This window comes from Procambarus clarkii, chromosome 11 (genome assembly GCF_040958095.1).
Source record: "Procambarus clarkii isolate CNS0578487 chromosome 11, FALCON_Pclarkii_2.0, whole genome shotgun sequence".
Lineage (NCBI taxonomy): Eukaryota > Metazoa > Arthropoda > Malacostraca > Decapoda > Cambaridae > Procambarus > Procambarus clarkii.
In genome coordinates, this window is record NC_091160.1 from 28,189,496 (window position 1) to 28,213,020 (window position 23,525).

A 23,525-nucleotide genomic window follows, 5' to 3' on the forward strand; every position below is an offset into this window, starting at 1 on the left:
ATTTGCCAGGATTACGGGTCGGAATGCACACTAGAGGAGCCGCAGATGGTACGCTTCTGTGATGAGTGATTATAGTGGAAATTAAAGGATCAACATGTTTTTTATTATTTTTTTAAAAGGACGTGCGCTGGGAGGAGAACATTGTCCCCGACAAACACACAACGTAATCGTGATGTGTGTTTTTCTTTTTTCTTTTACGGTCTTATAATTGTTGTTAAGGTTGAAACGACGTAAGATACAGCCTGTTGTGCCACGCGGCTTCTCATCATGCTTAGCTTCTGAGGCCTGTGTCTTCGTCGTGACAACACTTTGCCTAACTCAAGGCGTGTATATATATATGTATATATATATATATGTATATATATATATGTATATATATATATATATATATATATATATATATATATATATATATATATATATATATATATATATATATATATATATATATATATGTATATATATATATTAGTATATTTTGGTAGCAGTCTTTCCTGTAGACATATATTATTAAATATGACCGAAAAAGAAAGATTAATAATTCTAACATGAATTTTCTCGATCTTTCGTACGTTTCTTTTCACTGTTGGTGGTAATTCAAAAATCAATTCTCCAAAATTCATTTTTATTTCTAGTCTGACGCGACACTTGAGCGCGTTTCGTAAAACTTATTACATTTTCAAAGACTTTAGTTTACACATACACAACTGAATAGAACTTGCACATCTTCGATTTGTTTATATCTACATTTGAGTGAGGTGGATGGGGTGAGGTGGTATTAATAAGGTATTAAATTCCTAAACACAAGACAGAACACGAAACAATGGGTATTGAATGGAAGTGATTGTAGAAAGCCTATTGGTCCATATTTCTTGATGCTTCTATATTGGAGCGGAGTCTTGAGGTGGGTAGAATATAGTTGTGTATTAATTGGCTGTTGATTGCTGGTGTTGACTTCTTGATGTGAAGTGCCTCGCAGACGTCAAGCCGCCTGCTATCGCTGTATCTATCGATGATTTCTGTGTTGTTTACTAGGATTTCTCTGGCGTTGGTTTGGTTGTGGGAAGAGATTATATGTTCCTTAATGAAGCCCTGTTGCTTATGCATCGTTAAACGCCTAGAAAGAGATGTTGTTGTCTTGCCTATATACTGGGTTTTTTGGAGCTTACAGTCCCCAAGAGGGCATTTGAAGGCATAGACGACGTTAGTCTCTTTTAAAGTGTTCTGTTTTGTGTCTGGAGAGTTACTCATGAGTAGGCTGGCCGTTTTTCTGGTTTTATAGTAAATCGTCAGTTGTATCCTCTGATTTTTGCCTGTAGGGATAACGTTTCTATTAACAATATCTTTCAGGACCCTTTCCTCCGTTTTATGAGCTGTGGAAAAGAAATTCCTGTAAAATAGTCTAATAGGGGGTATAGGTGTTGTGTTGGTTGTCTCTTCAGAGATTGCATGGCGTTTCACTTTCCTTTTTATGATGTCTTCGACGAAACCATTGGAGAAGCCGTTGTTGTTGACTAGGACCTGCCTTACCCTACAGAGTTCTTCGTCGACTTGCTTCCATTCTGAGCTGTGGCTGAGAGCACGGTCGACATATGCGTTAACAACACTCCTCTTGTACCTATCTGGGCAGTCGCTTTTGGCATTTAGGCACATTCCTATGTTCGTTTCCTTAGTGTAGACTGCAGTGTGGAAACCTCCGCTCTTTTCCATGACTGTTACATCTAGAAAGGGCACCTTCCCATCCTTTTCCATCTCGTAAGTGAAACGCAGCACGGAACTCCGCTCAAATGCCTCCTTCAACTCCTGCAGATGTCTGACATCAGGTACCTGTGTAAAAATGTCGTCAACATACCTGCAGTATATGGCCGGTTTCATGTTCATGTCGACTAAGACTTTTTGTTCGATGGTACCCATGTAGAAGTTTGCAAACAGGACACCTAGGGGAGAACCCATGGCGACCCCATCTACTTGCTTATACATGTGCCCATCCGGGCTCAAGAAGGGTGCCTCTTTAGTACAAGCTTGGAGTAGTTTCCTTAGGATATTTTCTGGCATGTCAAGAGGAGTACAGGCTGGATCACGATACACTCTGTCGGCTATCATCCCGATTGTCTCGTCCACTGGTACGTTAGTGAACAGCCGACAATCGGGATGATAGCCGACAGAGTGTATCGTGATCCAGCCTGTACTCCTCTTGACATGCCAGAAAATATCCTAAGGAAACTACTCCAAGCTTGTACTAAAGAGGCACCCTTCTTGAGCCCGGATGGGCACATGTATAAGCAAGTAGATGGGGTGGCCATGGGTTCTCCCCTAGGTGTCCTGTTTGCAAACGTCTACATGGGTACCATCGAGCAAAAAGTCTTAGTCGACATGAACATGAAACCGGCCATATACTGCAGGTATGTTGACGACATTTTTACACAGGTACCAGATGTGAGACATCTGCAGGAGTTGAAGGAGGCATTTGAGCGGAGTTCCGTGCTGCGTTTCACTTACGAGATGGAAAAGGATGGGAAGGTGCCCTTTCTAGATGTAACAGTCATGGAAAAGAGCGGAGGTTTCCACACTGCAGTCTACACTAAGGAAACGAACATAGGAATGTGCGTAAATGCCAAAAGCGACTGCCCAGATAGGTACAAGAGGAGTGTTGTTAACGCATATGTCGACCGTGCTCTCAGCCACAGCTCAGAATGGAAGCAAGTCGACGAAGAACTCTGTAGGGTAAGGCAGGTCCTAGTCAACAACGGCTTCTTCAATGGTTTCGTCGAAGACATCATAAAAAGGAAAGTGAAACGCCATGCAACCTCTGAAGAGACAACCAACACAACACCTATACCCCCTATTAGACTATTTTACAGGAATTTCTTTTCCACAGCTCATAAAACGGAGGAAAGGGTCCTGAAAGATATTGTTAATAGAAACGTTATCCCTACAGGCAAAAATCAGAGGATACAACTGACGATTTACTATAAAACCAGAAAAACGGCCAGCCTACTCATGAGAAACTCTCCAGACACAAAACAGAACACTTTAAAAGAGACTAACGTCGTCTATGCCTTCAAATGCCCTCTTGGGGACGGTAAGCTCCAAAAAACCCAGTATATAGGCAAGACAACAACATCTCTTTCTAGGCGTTTAACGATGCATAAGCAACAGGGCTCCATTAAGGAACATATAATCTCTTCCCACAACCAAACCATCGCCAGAGAAATCCTAGTAAACAACACAGAAATCATCGATAGATACAACGATAGCAGGCGGCTTGACGTTTGCGAGGCATTACACATCAAGAAGTCAACACCAGCAATCAACAGCCAATTAATGCACAACTATATTCTACCCATCTCAAGACTCCGTTCCAATATAGAAGCATCAAGAAATATGGACCAATAGGCTTTCTGCAATCACTTATATTCAATACCCATTGTTTCATGTTCTGGCTTCTGTTGATGAATTTAATACCTTATTAAATACCACCTCACCCCATCCACCTCACTCAAATGTAGATATAAACAAAATCGGAGATGTGTAAGTTCTATTCAGTTGTGTATGTGTTAACTAAAGTCTTTGAAAATGTAATAAGTTTTACGAAACGCGCTCAAGTGTCGCGTCAGACTAGAAATAAAAATGAATTTTGGAGAATTGATTTTTGAATTACCTCCAACAGTGAAAAGAAATGTACGAAAGATTGAGGAAATTCGCGTTAGAATTATTAATCTTACTTTTTCGGTCATATTTAATAATATATGTCTACAGGAAAGACTGCTACCAAAATATACTAATATATATATATATATATATATATATATATATATATATATATATATATATATATATATATATATATATATATATATATATATATATATATTTATATATTAGTATATTTTGGTAGCAGTCTTTCCTGTAGACATATTTTATTAAATATGACCGAAAAAGTAAGATTAATAATTCTAACACGAATTTTCTCAATCTTTCGTACATTATGCTTCACTGTTGGAGGTAAATCAAAAATCACTTCTCCAAAAATAAAAATGAATTTTGGAGAAGTGATTTTTGATTTACCTCCAACAGTGAAGCATAATGTACGAAAGATTGAGAAAATTCGTGTTAGAATTATTAATCTTACTTTTTCGGTCATATTTAATAAAATATTTATATATATATATATGTCGTACTTAGTAGCCAGAACTCACTTCTATGCCTACTATGCAAGGCCCGATTTGCCTAATAAGCCAAGTTTTCATGAATTAATTGTTTTTCGACTACCTAACCTACCTAACCTAACCTAACCTAACGTTTTCGGCTACCTAACCTAACCTAACCTATAAAGATAGGTTAGGTAGGGTTGGTTAGGTTTGGTCATATATCTACGTTAATTTTAACTCCAATAAGAAAAAATTGACCTAATACGTAATGAAATGGGTAGCTTTATCATTTCATAAGAAAAAAATTAGGGAAAATATATTAATTCAGGAAAACTTGGCTTATTAGGCAAATCGGGCCTTGCATAGTAGACTAAGAAGTTCGTTCTGGCTACTTGGTACGACATATATATATATATATATATATATATATATATATATATATATATATATATATATATATATATATATATATATATATATATATATATATATATATATATATATATATATATAGGTGAACACTGCCATTAGGTGAAAAGAATGCCCGGTCATTTCTGTTTCGCTCGGGAATTTAACCCGGGATCCATGATTGGGAGTTGAGAACGAAGCCAACTCTGCTCCTCCTACTAGACCCAACATTTGCATTCTGCAGTTTTTTTTGAGTCACGGGGCCATAAAATGGACATAAATTTACTTGATCGCGTACAGAAAAGGAGGAGAAAATTTAATCCTAAGAATTAGTTTCCTCGCCTATAAAGAGAGATTAAATAAGCTTAATATAACATTCTCTAGAGAGACGAAGTAGTGACGACATGATTTGCGTATATAAAATGAATGAAAGAGTATATTATTATAGATATAAATATAGTTTTAAATATATCAACTATAGAAGTGAAACTCGAAACAGGGGATCAAAATATGAAAAGATTAGAGTCAGGGAAAAATCTGGGTAAATGCTGATATTGTTATCAGGATTGTTGAGTTAAGGTGCAACTAATATGGTAACAATAGACGTGTGAGCACTGGAGTGTTTCAAGCGTAGGTTAGACATATATATGATTTAGCATGAGTATACCCCGGATTAAAGTCTTTCTGGGTGACCCATAGACCTGGACCCAAGCCTTTCTGGGTGACCCATAGACCTGGACCCAAGCCTCTCTGGGTGACCGATAGACCTGGACCCAAGCCTTTCTGGGTGACCCATAGACCTGGACCGAAGCCTCTCTGGGTGACCCATAGACCTGGACCCAAGCCTTTCTGGGTGACCCATAGACCTGGACCCAAGCCTCTCTGGGAGACCGATAGACCTGGACCCAAGCCTCTCTGGATGACCCATAGACCTGGACCCAAGCCTCTCTGGGTGACCCATAGACCTGGACCCAAGCCTCTCTGGGTAATACCCGGACCCAAGTTCTTTTGGATGAGACCCAGAACAAGTGAGGATTCCCTTTCTGACGAGCACCCTTGTCACATCTGTATCAAGAGATTAATCAATACTGCCACTCACACGTATTGATTTTCCACACTGATATGGCCGACGACGGATATGTACATGGATTGCCCAAGTTAATAACCAGACTTGCCCATGCAACTATCTATGCTACTGACATATATTAATCACGGCCATATCTGGATTTATTTTAATAAAATATCAAATTTGAGAGCACTACTTGAGTCTTTCATAACCAAGGGTTGATATGACGATGTGTACTAATGACTTTAAACATTTCCTTCAACTACAAGTCCGTCCATCAACTGACCTATTCGAAAGTCGACCCTACAGGTGTAGTTGGCCTGGTCGGTGCTCAGGACTGGCTTGATGTGGAGTGCTGGCACCTGGCCCGGCCGGAAGGTGGCCCGACCCTCCAGGACCTTACTCTTGATGGTGTGTCGTTCCTCCGGTGCTTGTAGCCGGCCCGGCCTGTTGTCGTAACTGCGGGGGACATGTGAGGGCACATTACCAGGTGTTGTAAGTCGTTATTCTGGGGTTTTAAGGCAGACATATATCTGTTTAACTATATGTACAGCTGATATGTGGAGTTATAGTGTATTAAAGGGGTTATTAGGAATCTTTGTAGTGTTTACAGTTTATTCTGGTGCTTGTAGCCGGCCTAGCCGGTCGCAGAAACTGTGGAACAACTATATGGAGTTAGTAAATATTTTGTACCGTATTTTCCGGGCCAGTGGCCCCGTCGGGATCAAAGTGGGAGCGTTATTGGCTGGTGCGTTCCGCTCCTCTGGGGCCTGAAAGCGGCTGGCCAGACAGGAGAAAAGTAGCGAGGTTTCATCAAACTATTAAGTCTCGCTGTTGAACATTATTGCTGTAGTTCGGTCATTATGGCTATAGTGATTCCCTGGCGAATCACGAGAACAATTTGCTTGCTGAAAAATTCGGTTTTGTAACTTTTTGTTATTGAATTCTGTATTCAACTATTGTCCTCAACAAATAGCCCATTTCACAGCTACAGAAATTTTCTTGTGGCTCGACTCACTGAGGGTGACATGTGAAAAAACGAGCAACATGAGCAACAAGTTGAGATTTTCAGGAAATAAAAATATGATTTCTCTCGTCCGCAAAGCAGTCTTATGTGAACTGCTGATACGAGGAGGCTTAGCGCAAGGACCGTCGTGTAGGGGAGAGATAGGAGTGAAGAGCCTTAGAAAGAGGGTATAAAGTGACCAGCGGTAGAGAGGAGGAGAGATGATAAGAGTGAAGGGAGAGGGAGTTTGAGAGGAATATGCTTTTAAGCTTATCGGGGGAAGATCAGGGGAATACCAGAAGTTTCAGATTTCAGTGGAATATGTCAAGCTTCATGTTGAACGGAATATGAGATACTCTACATTCAAGGAGAGACGAGAAGCTTTAGTTCAACGGAAGAGGGGAAGCTTGGTGTTCAACGACAGATTTGAAGCTTTATGTTCAACGAAATATTTGAAGCTTTAGGTTTAACGGTAGAGGAGAAGCTCTATGGTCATTGGAAGATGAAAGATTTTACGATGATGGGAAAGTGGAATATGAATGAAAATAGTGAGGAAAGGTGAGAGACAAGATGAAGTGGGAGAGGAAAGGTGAGGCACAAGATGAAGAGTAAGAGGAAAGGTGAGAGAAAAGTTGAAATGGAGAGAGCAAAGGTGAGAGACAAGATGAAGGTTGAGAGGAGAGATGAGAGCCGAGATGTTGGATAAAGGGAAAGTTGAGAATGAGAAGAAGAGTGAGCATAAGGAAAAGGTGAGATAGAGAGGCGATGAATTAGGTTGACGAGGCAAGAATTTTTTTGAGTGTTGTCAGCAATGTTATAAGTATACTAGAGAATATCTGGATATTTATCTCTTTAACCTAACCCAAATTGGCAGGAAGAAGAGTCCGGGGTACAGGACGGACATAGGCTGGTCGGGGTAGGCCTACGTCAAACACGTTAAAAAATATTAGCAATCATAAACACCCATAGACCATTTTCAGGGCGTTAAGTTAAATTTGGTGCTTGATTACCATGGAGGGTGTTACTGAAAAGAAACAAGAATAGAAAAGAGAGGAGAAGAGAAAGAAAAAAGAAGACAGGGGCATCTTTATCTCATAAAGTAAAGGCATCTCCTCTTAACGGGGGCCTGACGGCTGAGTGGGCAGCGCTCGGTGTTCGTAATCCTAAAGATCCGGCTACGATCCCCCGGCAGGAGAGGAAACAAATGGGCAGAGTTTCTTGAACCTTGATGCTTCACCTAACAGTAAGTAGATACCTGGGAGTTAAACAGCTACTATGGGCTGCTTCCTGGGAATCTGTGTGTGAAAATAAGGATTAAGAGACAGACAGACAGACAGACAGACAGACAGACAGACAGACCTGAGGAAAACTGGGTACCTCCCTTTAATCATCAAAATGTTGCAAAGTAATTGTTGGGGGTCAAGCTTGTTCAAGTTGGGAGGAAAGAAATATGTTGATTCTTTATATATGTTACATCCCAAGGTGGAGGTGTTTACTCTCCAGTAAGGCTTACACATCCCAAGGTGGAGGTGTTTACTCTCCAGTAAGGCTTACACATCCCAAGGTGGAGGTGTTTACTCTCCAGTAAGGCTTACACATCCCAAGGTGGAGGTGTTTACTCTCCAGTAACGCTTACACATCCCAAGGTGGAGGTGTTTACTATCCAGTAAGGCTTACACATCCCAAGGTGGTGGTGTTTACTCTCCAGTAAGGCTTACACATCCCAAGGTGGAGGTGTTTACTATCCAGTAAGGCTTACACATCCCAAGGTGGAGGTGTTTACTCTCCAGTAAGGCTTACACATCCCAAGGTGGAGGTGTTTACTATCCAGTAAGGCTTACACATCCCAAGGTGGAGGTGTTTACTCTCCAGTAAGGCTTACACATCCCAAGGTGGAGGTGTTTACTCTCCAGTAAGGCTTACACATCCCAAGGTGGAGGTGTTTACTCTCCAGTAAATCTTACACATCGCAAGGTGGCGGTGTTTACTCTCCAGTAAGGCTTACACATCCCAAGGTGGAGGTGTTTACTCTCCAGTAAGGCTTACACATCCCAAGGTGGAGGTGTTTACTCTCCAGTAAGGCTTACACATCCCAAGGTGGAGGTGTTTACTCTCCAGTAAGGCTTACACATCCCAAGGTGGAGGTGTTTACTCTCCAGTAAAGCTCCAGTACATCCCAAGGAGCCGCTCATAACTCCACCCACCAAGAAGTCATGTACCAGGGAAATGCTCACAGCAAATCAGGAGAAGAAAAGGGGAAGGTTATTGGTGAGGTGCTGGGAGAGAGGGAGGGAGGGGGGAGGGCTGGTGGTGAGGTGCTGGGAGAGAGGGAGGGAGAAGGGAGGACTGGTGGTGAGGTGCTGGGAGAGAGGGAGGGAGAGGGGAGGGCTGGTGGTGAGGTGGTGGGAGAGAGAGAGGGAGACGGGAGGGCTGGTGGTGAGGTGCTGGGAGAGAGGGAGGGAGGGGAGAGGGCTGGTGGTGAGGTGCTGGGAGAGAGAGAGGGAGAGGGGAGAGCTGGTGGTGAGGTGCTGGGAGAGAGGGAGGGAGGGGGAGGGCTGGTGGTGAGGTGCTGGGAGAGAGGGAGGGAGGGGGGAGGGCTGGTGGTGAGGTGCTGGGAGAGAGAGAGAGGGACAGGGGAGGGCTGGAGGTGAGGTGCTGGGAGAGAGGGAGGGAGAGGGGAGGGCTGGTGGTGAGGTGCTGGGAGAGAGGGAGGGAGAGGGGAGGGCTGGTGGTGAGGTGCTGGGAGAGAAGGAGGGAGAAGGGAGGGCTGGTGGTGAGGTGCTGGGAAAGAAGGAGGGAGGGAGGGAGGGAGGGAGAGAGGGAGAGGGCCGGGGGTGAGGTGCTGGGAGAGAGGGAGGGAGAGGAGAGGACTGGGGTGAGGTGCTGGGAGAGAGGGAGGGAGAGGGGAGGGCTGGTGGTGAGGTGCTGGGAGAGAGGGAGGGAGGGAGGGAGGGAGAGGGCTGGTGGTGAGGTGCTGGGAGAGAGGGAGGGAGAGAGGGAGGGAGAGAGGGAGGAAGGGAGAGGGCTGGTGGTGAGAGACTGTCAACAAGGGGCAAGAGGGAGCCAGGGAGAGGACAAGAAGAAACAAATCCTAAAAGATATCGTGGAAAGTGCTGTAGGGCTGCCAAATGCTGTGGGTAGCGTGCAGGCTGTGGGTGGCGTGCAGGCTGAGGGTGGCCTGCAGACTGTGTTTGGCGTGCAACCGGTGGGTGGTTTGCAGGATGTGGGTAGCGTGCAGGCTGTGGGTGGCGTGCAGGCTGTGGGTGGCGTACAGACTGTTGGTGGCGTGCAGGCTGTGGGTGGCGTGCAGGCTGTGGGTGGCGTGCAGGCTGTGGGTGGCGTACAGGCTGTGGGTGGCGTAAAGGCTGTGGGTAGCGTGCAGGCTGCTGTTGGCATGCAGGCTGAGGGTGGCCTGTAGACTGTGTTTGGCGTGCAACCGGTGGGTGGTTTGCAGGATGTGGGTGGCGTGCAGGCTGTGGGTGGCGTACAGGCTGTGGGTGGCGTAAAGGCTGTGGGTAGCGTGCAGGCTGCTGTTGGCATGCAGGCTGAGGGTGGCCTGTAGACTGTGTTTGGCGTGCAACCGGTGGGTGGTTTGCAGGATGTGGGTAGCGTGCAGGCTGTGGGTGGCGTGCAGGCTGTGGGTGGCGTACAGACTGTTGGTGGCGTGCAGGCTGTGGGTGGCGTGCAGGCTGTGGGTGGCGTGCAGGCTGTGTGTGTCGTGTAGGGTGTGGGTGGCGTGTAAGCTGTGGGTGGCGTGTAGGTTGTGGGTGACGTGCAGGCTGTGGATGGCGTGCATGCTGTGGGTGTCGTACAGGCTGCAGGGGGGGGGGTTAGTGAAGGCTGTGGGGGGCGTACAAGCTGTGGGTGGTGTAGAGAGTGTGTGTGGCGTGCAGGCTGTGGGTGGCGTGCATGCTGTGGGTGGCGTGCATGCTGTGGGTGGCGTGGGTGGGTGGCATGTAGGTTGTCTGCTTGAAGCGGCCCACAGGAACACATACCCACCACAGTCCGGCTGATCCGGAACTTCTCTTAGAAAACTGTCCAGTTTTCTAAGTTTTCTAAGTTTTCCATGCAACCCACATCCACAGAGCAGGGGTGCCATAGGCACAATCAGAGAACACTGTATAAACATCAGAGGTCCGCGGCTGTTCAACGTCCTCCCAGCGACTATAAAAAATATTGCCGGAACAACCGTGGACATCTTCATGAGAAAACTGGACAGTTTTCTAAGAGAAGAACCGGATCAGCCGAGCTGTGGTGGGCATGTGGGCCTGCGGGCCGCTCCAAGCAACAGCCTGGTAGACCAAACTCTCAAAAGTCGAGCCTGGCTTCAGGCCGGGCTTGGGGAAAAGAAGAACTCCCAGAACCCCATCAAGCAGGTGTCATGCTGTAGGTGGCGAAGAAGCCTGTGAGTGGCGTGTATGCTGTGGGTGGCGTGCATGCTGTGTGTGTAGTGCATGCTGTGGGTGGAGTGCATGCTGTTGGAGGCGTGCAGGATGTGGGTGGCGTGTAGGTTGTGGGTGACGTGCATGCTGTGGGTGGAGTGCAGGCTGTTGGAGGCGTGCAGGATGTGGGTGGCGTGCAGGCTGTGCGTGGCGTGCAGGCTGTGGGTGGCGTGCAGGCTGTGTGTGGCGTGCAGGCTGTGGGTGGCGTGCAGGCTGTGGGTGGCGTGCAGGCTGTGTGTGGCGTGCAGGCTGTGGGTGGCGTGCAGGCTGTGGGTCGCGTGCAGACTGTGGTTGGCGTGCAGACTGTGGTTGGCGTGCAGGCTGTTGGAGGCGTGCAGGCTGTTGGAGGTGTGCAGGCTGGTGGTGGCGTGCAGGCTGTTGGAGGCGTGCAGGCTGTGGGAGGCGTGCAGGCTGTGGGTGGCGTGCAGGCTGTTGGAGGCGTGCAGGCTGTGGGTGGCGTGCAGGCTGTTGGAGGCGTGCAGGCTGTGGGTGGCGTGCAGGCTGTTGGAGGCGTGCAGGCTGTGGGTGGCGTGCAGGCTGTTGGAGGCGTGCAGGCTGTGGGTGGCGTGCAGGCTGTGGGTGGCGTGCAGGCTGTGGGTGGCATGCAGGCTGTTGGAGGTGTGCAGGCTTTGGATGGCGTGCAGGCTGTGGGTGGCGTGCAGGCTGTGGGTGGCGTGCAGGCTGTGGGTGGCGTGCAGGCTGTGGGTGACGTGTAGGCTGTGGGTGGCGTGCAGGCTGTGGGTGGCGTGCAGGCTGTGGGTGGCGTGCAGGCTGTGGGTGACGTGCAGGCTGTGGGTGACGTGCAGGCTGTGGGTGGCGTGCAGGCTGTGGGTGGCGTGCAGGCTGTGGGTGGCGTGCAGGCTGTGGGTGGCGTGCAGGCTGTGGGTGGCGTGCAGGCTGTGGGTGGCGTGCAGGCTGTGGCTGGCGTGCAGGCTGTGGGTGGCGTGCAGGCTGTGGGTGGCGTGCAGGCTGTGGGTGGCGTGCAGGCCCCTGATGGTGTTTCTTTGTCAAAAATATCAGGATTGATTTTCTTAATAAACTTTCCCGGAGGCTTCCTCGTGAAATATTATATATTATTAAGCAGTGAATAATGATGGAAAGTCAAATAGTAAATAACGATGGACCCATTAGAAGTGAATAACGATGGACCCATTAGAAGTGAATAACGATGGACCCATTAGAAGTGAATAACGATGGACCCATTAGAAGTGAATAACGATGGACCATTAGAAGTGAATAACGATGGACCCATTAGAAGTGAATAACGATGGACCCATTAGAAGTCAATAACGATGGACCCATTTGAAGTGAATAGCGATGGACCCATTTCGAGTGAATAACGATGAAACCAACAGAGGTTAATAACGACTTACCCATCTGAAGTGAATAACGATGCAGCAGTGAAATAATTACAAAGATCACTCCATTAATGAAAAACAATGAACACCCCCTAGCAGTGAATAAGAACGGACACCCCCCCAACAGTGAATAAGAACGAACACCACTCCACCCAGCGGAGAATAACAGCAAACATCCTTCAGCAGTGAATAACAACGAACTCACTCCCAGCTGTGAATAACAACGAACACCCTCCAGCTGTGAATAACAACGAACACCCTCCCAGCTGTGAATAACAACGAACACCCTCCCAGCAGTGAATAACAACGAACACCCTCCAGCTGTGAATAACAACGAACACCCTCCCAGCAGTGAATAACAACGAGCACCCTCCAGCAGTGAATAACAACGAACACCCTCCCAGCAGTGAATAACAACGAACACCCTCCAGCTGTGAATAACAACGAACACCCTCCCAGCTGTGAATAACAACGAACACCCTCCCAGCAGTGAATAACAACGAACACCCTCCAGCTGTGAATAACAACGAACACCCTCCCAGCTGTGAATAACAACGAACACCCTCCCAGCTGTGAATAACAACGAACACCCTCCCAGCTGTGAATAACAACGAACACCCTCCCAGCAGTGAATAACAACGAACACCCTCCAGCTGTGAATAACGAAGAACACCCCCCCACCCCCCTCCCCCCAAGCAGTGAATAACGATGAAGGCCGAGGAGTAAGGCCACACACTGCCTGTCCGTCATTACCAACGTCAGGACAACAAAAGGACAGTATATACACCCCGAATGAACGCTAACGTAAAGACCATCATGAACGCTAACGTAAAGACCATCATGAACGCTAACGTAAAGACCATCATGAACGCTAACGTAAAGACCATCATGAACGCTAACGTAAAGACCATCATGAACGCTAACGTAAAGACCATCATGAACGCTAACGTAAAGACCATCATGAACGCTAACGTAAAGACCATCATGAACGCTAACGTAAAGACCATCATGAACGCTAACGTAAAGACCATCATGAACGCTAACGTAAAGACCATCATGAACGCTAACGTAAAGACCATCATGAACGCTAACGTAAAGACCATCATGAACGCTAACGTAAAGACCATCATGAACGCTAACGTAAAGACCATCATGAACGCTAACGTAAAGACCATCATGAACGCTAACGTAAAGACCATCATGAACGCTAACGTAAAGACCATCAATCAAGACTATAAAATATATATAAAAAGAGAAGAAGCTGCCCCCCCCCCCAAAAAAAAAACATAATCATAAAAACGTTAATAACTAAAAAGAAAGTTAGGAAAATGTGATGAGAGAGATAGAGAGAATTAAAGAAAGAGAACGCTCGTAAAATAGGGAGGTGGAAAAGAACGCAGTTGGGAGGCAAAGGAAAGAGATGATAATGAGAACACTCTGAGAACTTGGAGAATCTTTTCACGGTGTTGGTGAAGAGAGGTGAGAAGTCGGGTGTCGGAGGCTGTTATGGGGCCCACGGTGTAGAGGTCGGGTGTTGGTGGCTGTTATGGGGCCAACGGTGTAGAGGTCGGGTGTTGGTGGCTGTTATGGGGCCCACGGTGTAGAGGTCGGGTGTTGGTGGCTGTTATGGGGCCCACGGTGTAGAGGTCGGGTGTTGGTGGCTGTTATGGGGCCCACGGTGTAGAGGTCGGGTGTCGGAGGCTGTTATGGGGCCCACGGTGTATAGGTCGAGTGTTGGAGGCTGTTATGGGGCCCACGGTGTAGAGGTCGAGTGTTGGAGGCTGTTATGGGGCCCACGGTGTATAGGTCGAGTGTTGGAGGCTGTTATGGGGCCCACGGTGTAGAGGTCGAGTGTTGGAGGCTGTTATGGGGCCCACGGTGTAGAGGTCGGGTGTTGGTGGCAGTTATGGGGCCCACGGTGTAGAGGTCGGGTGTCGGAGGCTGTTATGGGGCCCACGGTGTAGAGGTCGAGTGTTGGAGGCTGTTATGGGGCCCACGGTGTAGAGGTCGGGTGTTGGTGGCAGTTATGGGGCCCACGGTGTAGAGGTCGGGTGTTGGTGGCTGTTATGGGACCCACGGTGTAGAGGTCGGGTGTTGGTGGCTGTTATGGGGCCCACGGTGTAGAGGTCGGGTGTCGGAGGCTGTTATGGGGCCCACGGTGTAGAGGTCGGGTGTTGGTGGCTGTTATGGGGCCCACGGTGTAGGGGTCGGGTGTTGGTGGCTGTTATGGGGCCCACGGTGTAGAGGTCGGGTGTCGGAGGCTGTTATGGGCCCAACGGTGTAGAGGTCGGGTGTTGGTGGCTGTTATGGGGCCCACGGTGTAGGGGTCGGGTGTTGGTGGCTGATATGGGGCCCACGGTGTAGAGGTCGGGTGTCGGAGGCTGTTATGGGGCCAACGGTGTAGGGTCGGGTGTCGGAGGCTGTTATGGGGCCCACGGTGTAGAGGTCGGGTGTTGGTGGCTGTTATGGGGCCCACGGTGTAGAGGTCGGGTGTCGGAGGCTGTTATGGGGCCCACGGTGTAGAGGTCGGGTGTTGGTGGCTGTTATGGGGCCCACGGTGTAGAGGTCGGGTGTTGGTGGCTGTTATGGGGCCCACGGTGTAGAGGTCGGGTGTCGGAGGCTGTTATGGGGCCCACGGTGTAGGGTCGGGTGTTGGTGGCTGTTATGGGGCCCACGGTGTAGAGGTCGGGTGTTGGTGGCTGTTATGGGGCCCACGGTGTAGAGGTCGGGAGTAGTGGCTGTTATGGGGCCCACAGGGTAAAGGTCGGGAGTAGTGGCTGTTATGGGGACCACAGGGTAAAGGTCGGGAGTAGTGGCTGTTATGAGGGACCACAGGGTAAAGGTCGGGAGTAGTGGCTGTTATGGGGACCACAGGGTAAAGGTCGGGAGTAGTGGCTGTTATGGGGACCACAGGGTAAAGGTCGGGAGTAGTGGCTGTTATGGGGACCACAGGGTAAAGGTCGGGAGTAGTGGCTGTTATGGGGACCACAGGGTAAAGGTCGGGAGTGGTGGCTGTTATGGGGACCACAGGGTAAAGGTCGGGAGTAGTGGCTGTTATGGGGGACCACAGGGTAAAGGTCGGGAGTAGTGGCTGTTATGGGGGACCACAGGGTAAAGGTCGGGAGTAGTGGCTGTTATGGGGGACCACAGTGTAAAGGTCGGGAGTAGTGGCTGTTATGGGGACCACAGGGTAAAGGTCGGGAGTAGTGGCTGTTATGGGGACCACAGGGTAAAGGTCGGGAGTGGTGGCTGTTATGGGGACCACAGGGTAAAGGTCGGGAGTAGTGGCTGTTATGGGGGACCACAGGGTAAAGGTCGGGAGTAGTGGCTGTTATGGGGGACCACAGGGTAAAGGTCGGGAGTAGTGGCTGTTATGGGGGACCACAGTGTAAAGGTCGGGAGTAGTGGCTGTTATGGGGGACCACAGGGTAAAGGTCGGGAGTAGTGGCTGTTATGGGGGACCACAGGGTAAAGGTCGGGAGTAGTGGCTGTTATGGGGACCACAGGGTAAAGGTCGGGAGTGGTGGCTGTTATGGGGGACCACAGGGTAAAGGTCGGGAGTAGTGGCTGTTATGGGGGACCACAGGGTAAAGGTCGGGAGTAGTGGCTGTTATGGGGACCACAGGGTAAAGGTCGGGAGTGGTGGCTGTTATGGGGGACCACAGGGTAAAGGTCGGGAGTAGTGGCTGTTATGGGGACCACAGGGTAAAGGTCGGGAGTAGTGGCTGTTATGGGGACCACAGGGTAAAGGTCGGGAGTAGTGGCTGTTATGGGGACCACAGGGTAAAGGTCGGGAGTGGTGGCTGTTATGGGGGACCACAGGGTAAAGGTCGGGAGTAGTGGCTGTTATGGGGACCACAGGGTAAAGGTCGGGAGTGGTGGCTGTTATGGGGACCACAGGGTAAAGGTCGGGAGTGGTGGCTGTTATGGGGACCACAGGGTAAAGGTCGGGAGTGGTGGCTGTTATGGGGACCACAGGGTAAAGGTCGGGAGTAGTGGCTGTTATGGGGGACCACAGGGTAAAGGTCGGGAGTAGTGGCTGTTATGGGGGACCACAGGGTAAAGGTCGGGAGTAGTGGCTGTTATGGGGGACCACAGTGTAAAGGTCGGGAGTAGTGGCTGTTATGGGGGACCACAGGGTAAAGGTCGGGAGTAGTGGCTGTTATGGGGGACCACAGGGTAAAGGTCGGGAGTAGTGGCTGTTATGGGGACCACAGGGTAAAGGTCGGGAGTGGTGGCTGTTATGGGGGACCACAGGGTAAAGGTCGGGAGTAGTGGCTGTTATGGGGGACCACAGGGTAAAGGTCGGGAGTAGTGGCTGTTATGGGGACCACAGGGTAAAGGTCGGGAGTGGTGGCTGTTATGGGGGACCACAGGGTAAAGGTCGGGAGTAGTGGCTGTTATGGGGACCACAGGGTAAAGGTCGGGAGTAGTGGCTGTTATGGGGACCACAGGGTAAAGGTCGGGAGTAGTGGCTGTTATGGGGACCACAGGGTAAAGGTCGGGAGTGGTGGCTGTTATGGGGGACCACAGGGTAAAGGTCGGGAGTAGTGGCTGTTATGGGGACCACAGGGTAAAGGTCGGGAGTGGTGGCTGTTATGGGGACCACAGGGTAAAGGTCGGGAGTGGTGGCTGTTATGGGGACCACAGGGTAAAGGTCGGGAGTGGTGGCTGTTATGTGGACCACAGGGTAACATTCACAACAATGATTAAACTATTAACAAGATTTTCTTTAATCGCGCCGTTAATAGTTAGAACTATCATGTGTTGAACGTTCCTCCCTGCTCCTGCGACGGCGCTTGAACCAAGCGTTGTGGCGTGTGCGTTTCCAGTGGATAACCTCAGCACTGTTGAGACGTAGAACCTGCTGCATGGGTAACAGCTTCTCCTGCATATCGACCTACCCAGACTTTGGCCCTGGAAGGGACACTTCAGACTCGACAACCAGTCCGCACCTCCATGGGGGCCCCTAAACTGCACGAAGCCTACTACTATATAGTCACCCAGGTTTATGTATGAAAAATTTGAACGAGAATAGTATACGAGACAGTGTTTAGTTCATGGTGTCCTGATCTGTTTGTCTATAGTGAGCTCCTGTCTCATGACTGAAATGAATGTCCTTAAAATCTTTATGAGGAAGAATGTATACACGTTAAGAGGAAGGATATATACACGTTAAGAGGAAGAATGTATACACTTTTTGAGGATAGATGTATACACGTTATGAGAAGAGGATGTATACCCACAGAGAATTGTTCCCCCGTTTTCTTGGTGTAAACACTGAGTTAACATTAGCCCTGGACTATGTTCAGGAATGAACCATGCTTATTGGTTAGTCATTAAGCTATTGTCTTAACAACAATCTGGAGTTTGTAATAGGCCTAAACCCTACACAATATTGAACTTTACTGCTGTGGGAAGGTAAGTTCATCAGGAGAAAGCACTTAACCATTACGGCTGTATGCCACTTGGAAGGAATGTGAGGATAAAGGTCGTTAGGATGGAATGGGACGCAACCACTAGGACGGTCGGGGATTGAACACCGACCTGCAAGACAGGAGACCGTTGCTCTATCGTTCCGTCCTGATAGTTATCTAGCTATTATGCGGCAACTTCATTTATTATATAAAATTTACGTATCTTAAAACAACGTTTGTTTTTTCTGCAGAAAATAGCTGAAAATATATATTAAAAACGGCAGGAATTACCATGGCCAGATATTCAGTTTAATTAATGAGTGATTTTGCATACTTCTGTATATTTGAAACTGCCAAATCTAATTCATCTAAGTTAAGAAAATATAAATAATTAAACCTTACGTTTTCTAACGTAACCTAAGCTAACCCTTTTCCCTAATGGATCAGGAACAGACTGAACGTTAAAATTACATTTGGGGCTACGATAGTTATTAGTGAATGTATTCAGTAGAGTAAAAAGATCGAAGAAAAGTACTATGTCATTTAAACAAATTAAACGTGTTTCAAGGAGAAAATCAAACACTCTAAATTTTTTTTTAAATTTGCCGAATAAATCTCTAAAATATAATAGTGTGCAATGACCGTTTAAGGAGCCCCGGTCTGAAGGTGACCTGGAAATGTTCTTAAGAACTTTAATTGACGCATTTATACCAAATTTCAGACAATTATATTTAATATTGGTGAAGAAAATCTGAAAAAATCTCCTTCAGATTTTTTGTTTTATTATATTTCTTGGAGGTGAGGGGTGTTGGAGGGGTGTTGGAGGGGTGTTGGAGGGGTGTTGGAGGGGTGTTGGAGGGGTGTTGGAGGGGTGTTGGAGGGGGTGTTGGAGGGGTGTTGGAGGGGTGTTGGAGGGGTGTTGGAGGGGTGTTGGAGGGGTGTTGGAGGGGGTGTTGGAGGGGTGATGGAGGGGTGTTGGGGGGGTGTTGGAGGGGTGTTGGAGGGGTGTTGGAGGGGTGTTGGAGGGGTGTTGGAGGGGGTGTTGGAGGGGTGTTGGAGGTGGTGTTGGAGGGGTGTTGGAGGGGTGTTGGAGGGGTGTTGGAGGGGTGTTGGAGGGGTGATGGAGGGGTGTTGGAGGGGTGATGGAGGGGTGTTGGAGGGGTGTTGGAGGGGTGTTGGAGGGGTGTTGGAGGGGGTGTTGGAGGGGTGTTGGAGGGGTGTTGGAGGGGTGTTGGAGGGGTGTTGGAGGCGTGTTGGAGGGGGGTCAATTTGAGGCGAAATTATTCAGAATAAACAAATTATATTTGCTTTATTAATTTGAATTATATTCTGGGAAAGTTGTTACAAACGAATTAACTCAACTGGTGGACCATTTACACTCTACTGTGATCCACAGTCGTCCAGTAGACAAGAGTTTACATTATTGATCTCTCATACGTGCAGTATTTATTGTTTGTGCCTGCGGGATCGAGCTATGAGCTCTTCCAACCCCGCCATTATAGCTAGCAGTCCTTAGTTTAGTGTACTGACTCCCAAAATCTCTCTTCCTCTCTCTCTCTCTCTCTCTTTTTTAACTAAGACTAGGATTCATAAGGGATGACTAATGACATACCTAGTGAAGCTGTAAGCAAGAGCTGTTATCCTACATCAGCTTCTCTGAAGCCTACACCTTGAAACTCATTTATTTCATGAGAGTATACTTTGAAACTAACACATTGGGAACTATCATATATTGAACTTATATAAGCTAAGTTGAAACCTACTCCTAGAGGCCCATTTATTTCAGGAGCCTGTTATTATATGCTTTAGAAGGAATAGCCTTTATTCATCAAATAACATTAAGTAACAATCCTATAAGGAACAGGATGAGCTTGTAGCCAGCTGTGTGCCAGAGTCTTCATGTGAACAGTTGACCTGATCTCCCGTGTATCAATCTGTTGAGCGGACAAGTTCCAGATGCGAGTAAGCCTCGGAATGAATGAACGCTGATGGAGTGATGTTCTTGAGAATGGCACTTCTAGCATGAGACTGTTGATGGTTGAGAGCCTAGTGTTACGAGTGGGAACTACTGGTGGTCCACGGAGTTGGGCCAAGTGCGGAACTTTGAGGATGTTGGCCTTGTACATAACAGTAAGACCAACAACGTCCCGACGGTGTTGCAGGCTCTGATGTTCAGACCGTTCCCACCAGACTTGGTCAAGACTAGAGATAAGCCTTCTAGCCCGTCTCTCTATTTTGTCCAACAGTCTGACGAAAGATGGGGGGCAGGCAATCCAGGAAAGGGGTGCATACTCAAGATGGGAGCGAACTTGTGTTTCATATAAGGTTTCGCAACCCTTGCTGTCAAGAAGATATGAGATGCGCCGTAGTGTTGTAAGTTTCTTGGCTGCCTTTTTAGCTAAATTTAGCACATGGCTCTTCATTGTCATTGAAGAGTCGAACTTCATTCCCAAGATGTCAAATTCTTCTGTGAACTCTAGGGATTTGCCACCTTTTTGCTGTTCTGTCCGATTCGCCGTGTGCAGTCTAGTTATCATCATCGCTTCAGTTTTCTCAGCCGCAAATGTGACCTGCCATCTCCTACCCCAGGTAGAAATTGCTGAAGTTTGGTGATTAATGATTCTTGCAGCAGATAACATTTCCTCCTTTCTGTATGTAAAGGTTAGAGTACAGTCATCAGCATAGGCTTGAGCTTCAGGAATGAGATGAAGAAGATCATTGAAATAAACATTCCACAGCAGAGGGCCAAGCACACTACCCTGTGGAACGCTGGCACCAATTGAGTGGCTATCGGATTCTGCTCCATTGAGGATATATCCCCTTAAGGTCCGTTCTTCAAGGTAGTCTTTTAATAACACTAAGATGGAGCCTGCAATGCTTAAAGCTTGAAGTTTCACTGCCAATCCAGAGTGCCAGACCCGATCAAAGGCTCCTGCTATATCTTGAGCAACAACACAGCTGATCTTGTACTCATCCAATGACTGATGCCACCTAGAGGAGAGATTTAGCAAGAGATCAGCAGCAGATCGGCCTTTTCTAAAACCGTACTGTTGATCACAAATTAGCCGATGACGGTCAAAAAATGGTATTATTTGCTGAGTAATTTATGGTTCTAGGACATTGCCAGTAATGGAAAGCCGTGACACAGGTCAGTAGCTACCAACTACTGAGCTGCTCTACTTTTTGTGCACTGGAACAACATCTGCCTTCTTCCATAAGGAGGGCCAAATTCCTTGAACTAGGCACAGTTGGAAGAGGCACATGAGAGGTGGAGCCAACAGGTCAGCGCAGCTGCGTAGTAGTCTTGGACTGACCTTATCTGGCCCCACAGCTTTGCTTGTGTCTAGCGTGTTAAGGAGATGGAGAACTTCAGCCTGCTTTATAACCACTTCAGTCAACCTAGACACAGAGCATGGGGCAAGATGTGGAGGCTGACGTTCACGATCAGGGACTTGCATCTTGGCAGCAAAGTGGTTTGCCAGTAAATCAGCCTTCTCCTGATTGCTGGTTGCCACAGCACCATCTTCTCTGTTTAGAGGTGGGATTGTGTCCCCAGATGAGAATCCCTGCCGATCCTTCACCAGTGACCACCAGACCTTGGATCCAACCCTTCCAGATGCAAATTTTCTTCGAGTTTCGGATTCCCATCAGGATAATGCCCACTTTTGAACCTCTTTCATTATTCGACAAGATTGTCTATGAATGCTTCTGTTATGAGCCGAGGGATGCCGTTTAAATCACCTCCAGGCCTTGTTTTTGGCTTCAGCTGCCATCCGGCAGCGATATCCAAACCAAGGCTGATCAGTGGGCTTGGTCACCTACTGCCGGTTAGGGATATGCCTATACTGGAGGTCCAGTATATGACTGGTGAAAGCGTTTACTTGGCTGTTCACGTCCCCCTGGAGCAAGGCATTCCAATCAGTTACTTCAAGCTCTGACCGTAGAGGTGGTCAGTTCCCTCTGTCCCAAAGCCAGGTACTACGAACAGATTCTTCACCTCGATCGGTCGGGATAGCCAGTGTAGTAAAGACAGCCTGGTGGTCTGAAGAACCAACATATCCCAGAGGTCTGCAATGAACATTATTTGCAGGAAGGTCAGTTACGACAGGATCAAGGGACGAGCCTGATATGTGGGTAGGAAAGCTCACAAAATTTTCAAGGTTAAAAACTGCTAAAGTTAAAAACTGGTTAAAAACTAACTCTCTCTCTCTCTCTCTCTCTCTCTCTCTCTCTCTCTCTCTCTCTCTCTCTCTCTCTCTCTCTCTCTCTCTCTCTCTCTCTCTCTCTCTCTCTCTCTCTCTCTCTCTCTCTCTCTCTCTCTCTCTCTCTCGCACACACACACACACACACACACACACACACACACACACACACACACACACACACACACACACACACACACACACACACACACACACACACACACACACACACACACACACACACACACAGTGCGAGTGTGTGTGTGTGTGTGTGTGCATGCATAATACACACAGGCCAGTGTCCCTAACCTGCATACCATGAAAGCTGATGGAGAAGATTGTGCGAAACAAACTAGTGAAGCATCTGGAGGGAAGGAACTTTGTAACACAGCATCAACATAGGTTCAGGGATGGCAGGTCCTGCCTCACAGGGTTACTTGAATTCTACGACCAGGCAACAAAAATAAGGCAAGAAAGAGAAGGGTGGGCATACTGCATATTTTTGGATTGTCAGAAAGCCTTTGATACAGTGCCACACAAGAGGCTAGTGCGAAAGTTAGAGATGCAGGCTGAAGTGAAAGGGAAGGAACTCCGGTGGATAGAGGAGTACCTAAGCAACAAGAGACAACCAGTCTGTGTGAGGGGTGAGGTCAAAGATTGGCGAGACGTTACAAGTGGAGTCCCGCAGGGGTCAGTCCTTGGACCTATACTGTTTCTGGTATATGTAAACGATCTCCCAGAGGGTATAGATTCGTTCCTCTCAATGTTTGCCGACGACGGAAAAATTATGAGAAGGATTGAAACAGAGGATGATAGTAGGAGGCTACAAGATGACCTAGATAGACTGAGTGAATGGTCCAACAAATGGCTGTTGAAGTTCAACCCGAGTAAATGCAAAGTAATGAAACTAGGCAGTGGAAACAGGAGGCCAGACACAGGATACCGAATAGGAGATGAAGTACTTAATGAAACAGACAGAGAGAAAGATCTAGGAGTTGATATCACACCAAACCTGTCTCCTGAAGCCCACATAAAGAGAATAACGTCTGCGGCATATGCAGGCTAGCTAACATCAGAATGACGTTCAGGATCCTTTGTAAGGAATCATTCAGAATCTTGTACACCACATATGTAAGACCAATCCTGGAGTATGCGGCCCCAGCATGGAGCCCATATCTTGTCAAGCACAAGACGAAGCTGGAAAAAGTCCAAAGGTATGCTACTAGACTAGTCCCAGAACTAAGAGGCATGAGTTATGAGGAAAGGCTGCGGGAAATGCACCATACGACACTGGAAGACAGAAGAGTAAGGGGGGACATGATCACAACCAACAAAATCCTCAGGGGAATCGACCAGGTAAACAAGGATGAACTATTCAACACTTGAGGTACGCGAACAAGGGGACACAGGTGGAAGCTGAGTACCCAAATGAGCCACAGACATTAGAAAGAACTTTTTCAGTGTCAGAGTAGTTA

General features: G+C 47.8%; 1 protein-coding gene across 1 annotated transcript in view; it reads right to left on the reverse strand.

Annotated features, from left to right (window-relative positions):
- The window catches only part of LOC123751042 (nephrin), a 744,040-nt gene that overhangs the window by 449,965 nt on the left and 270,550 nt on the right, over positions 1-23,525 (reverse strand). Inside the window, exon 4 of the mRNA XM_069322448.1 lies at positions 5,912-6,084. Within this exon, the coding sequence (XP_069178549.1) occupies positions 5,912-6,084 (173 nt within the window). The remainder of the gene's footprint in view (positions 1-5,911; positions 6,085-23,525) is intronic.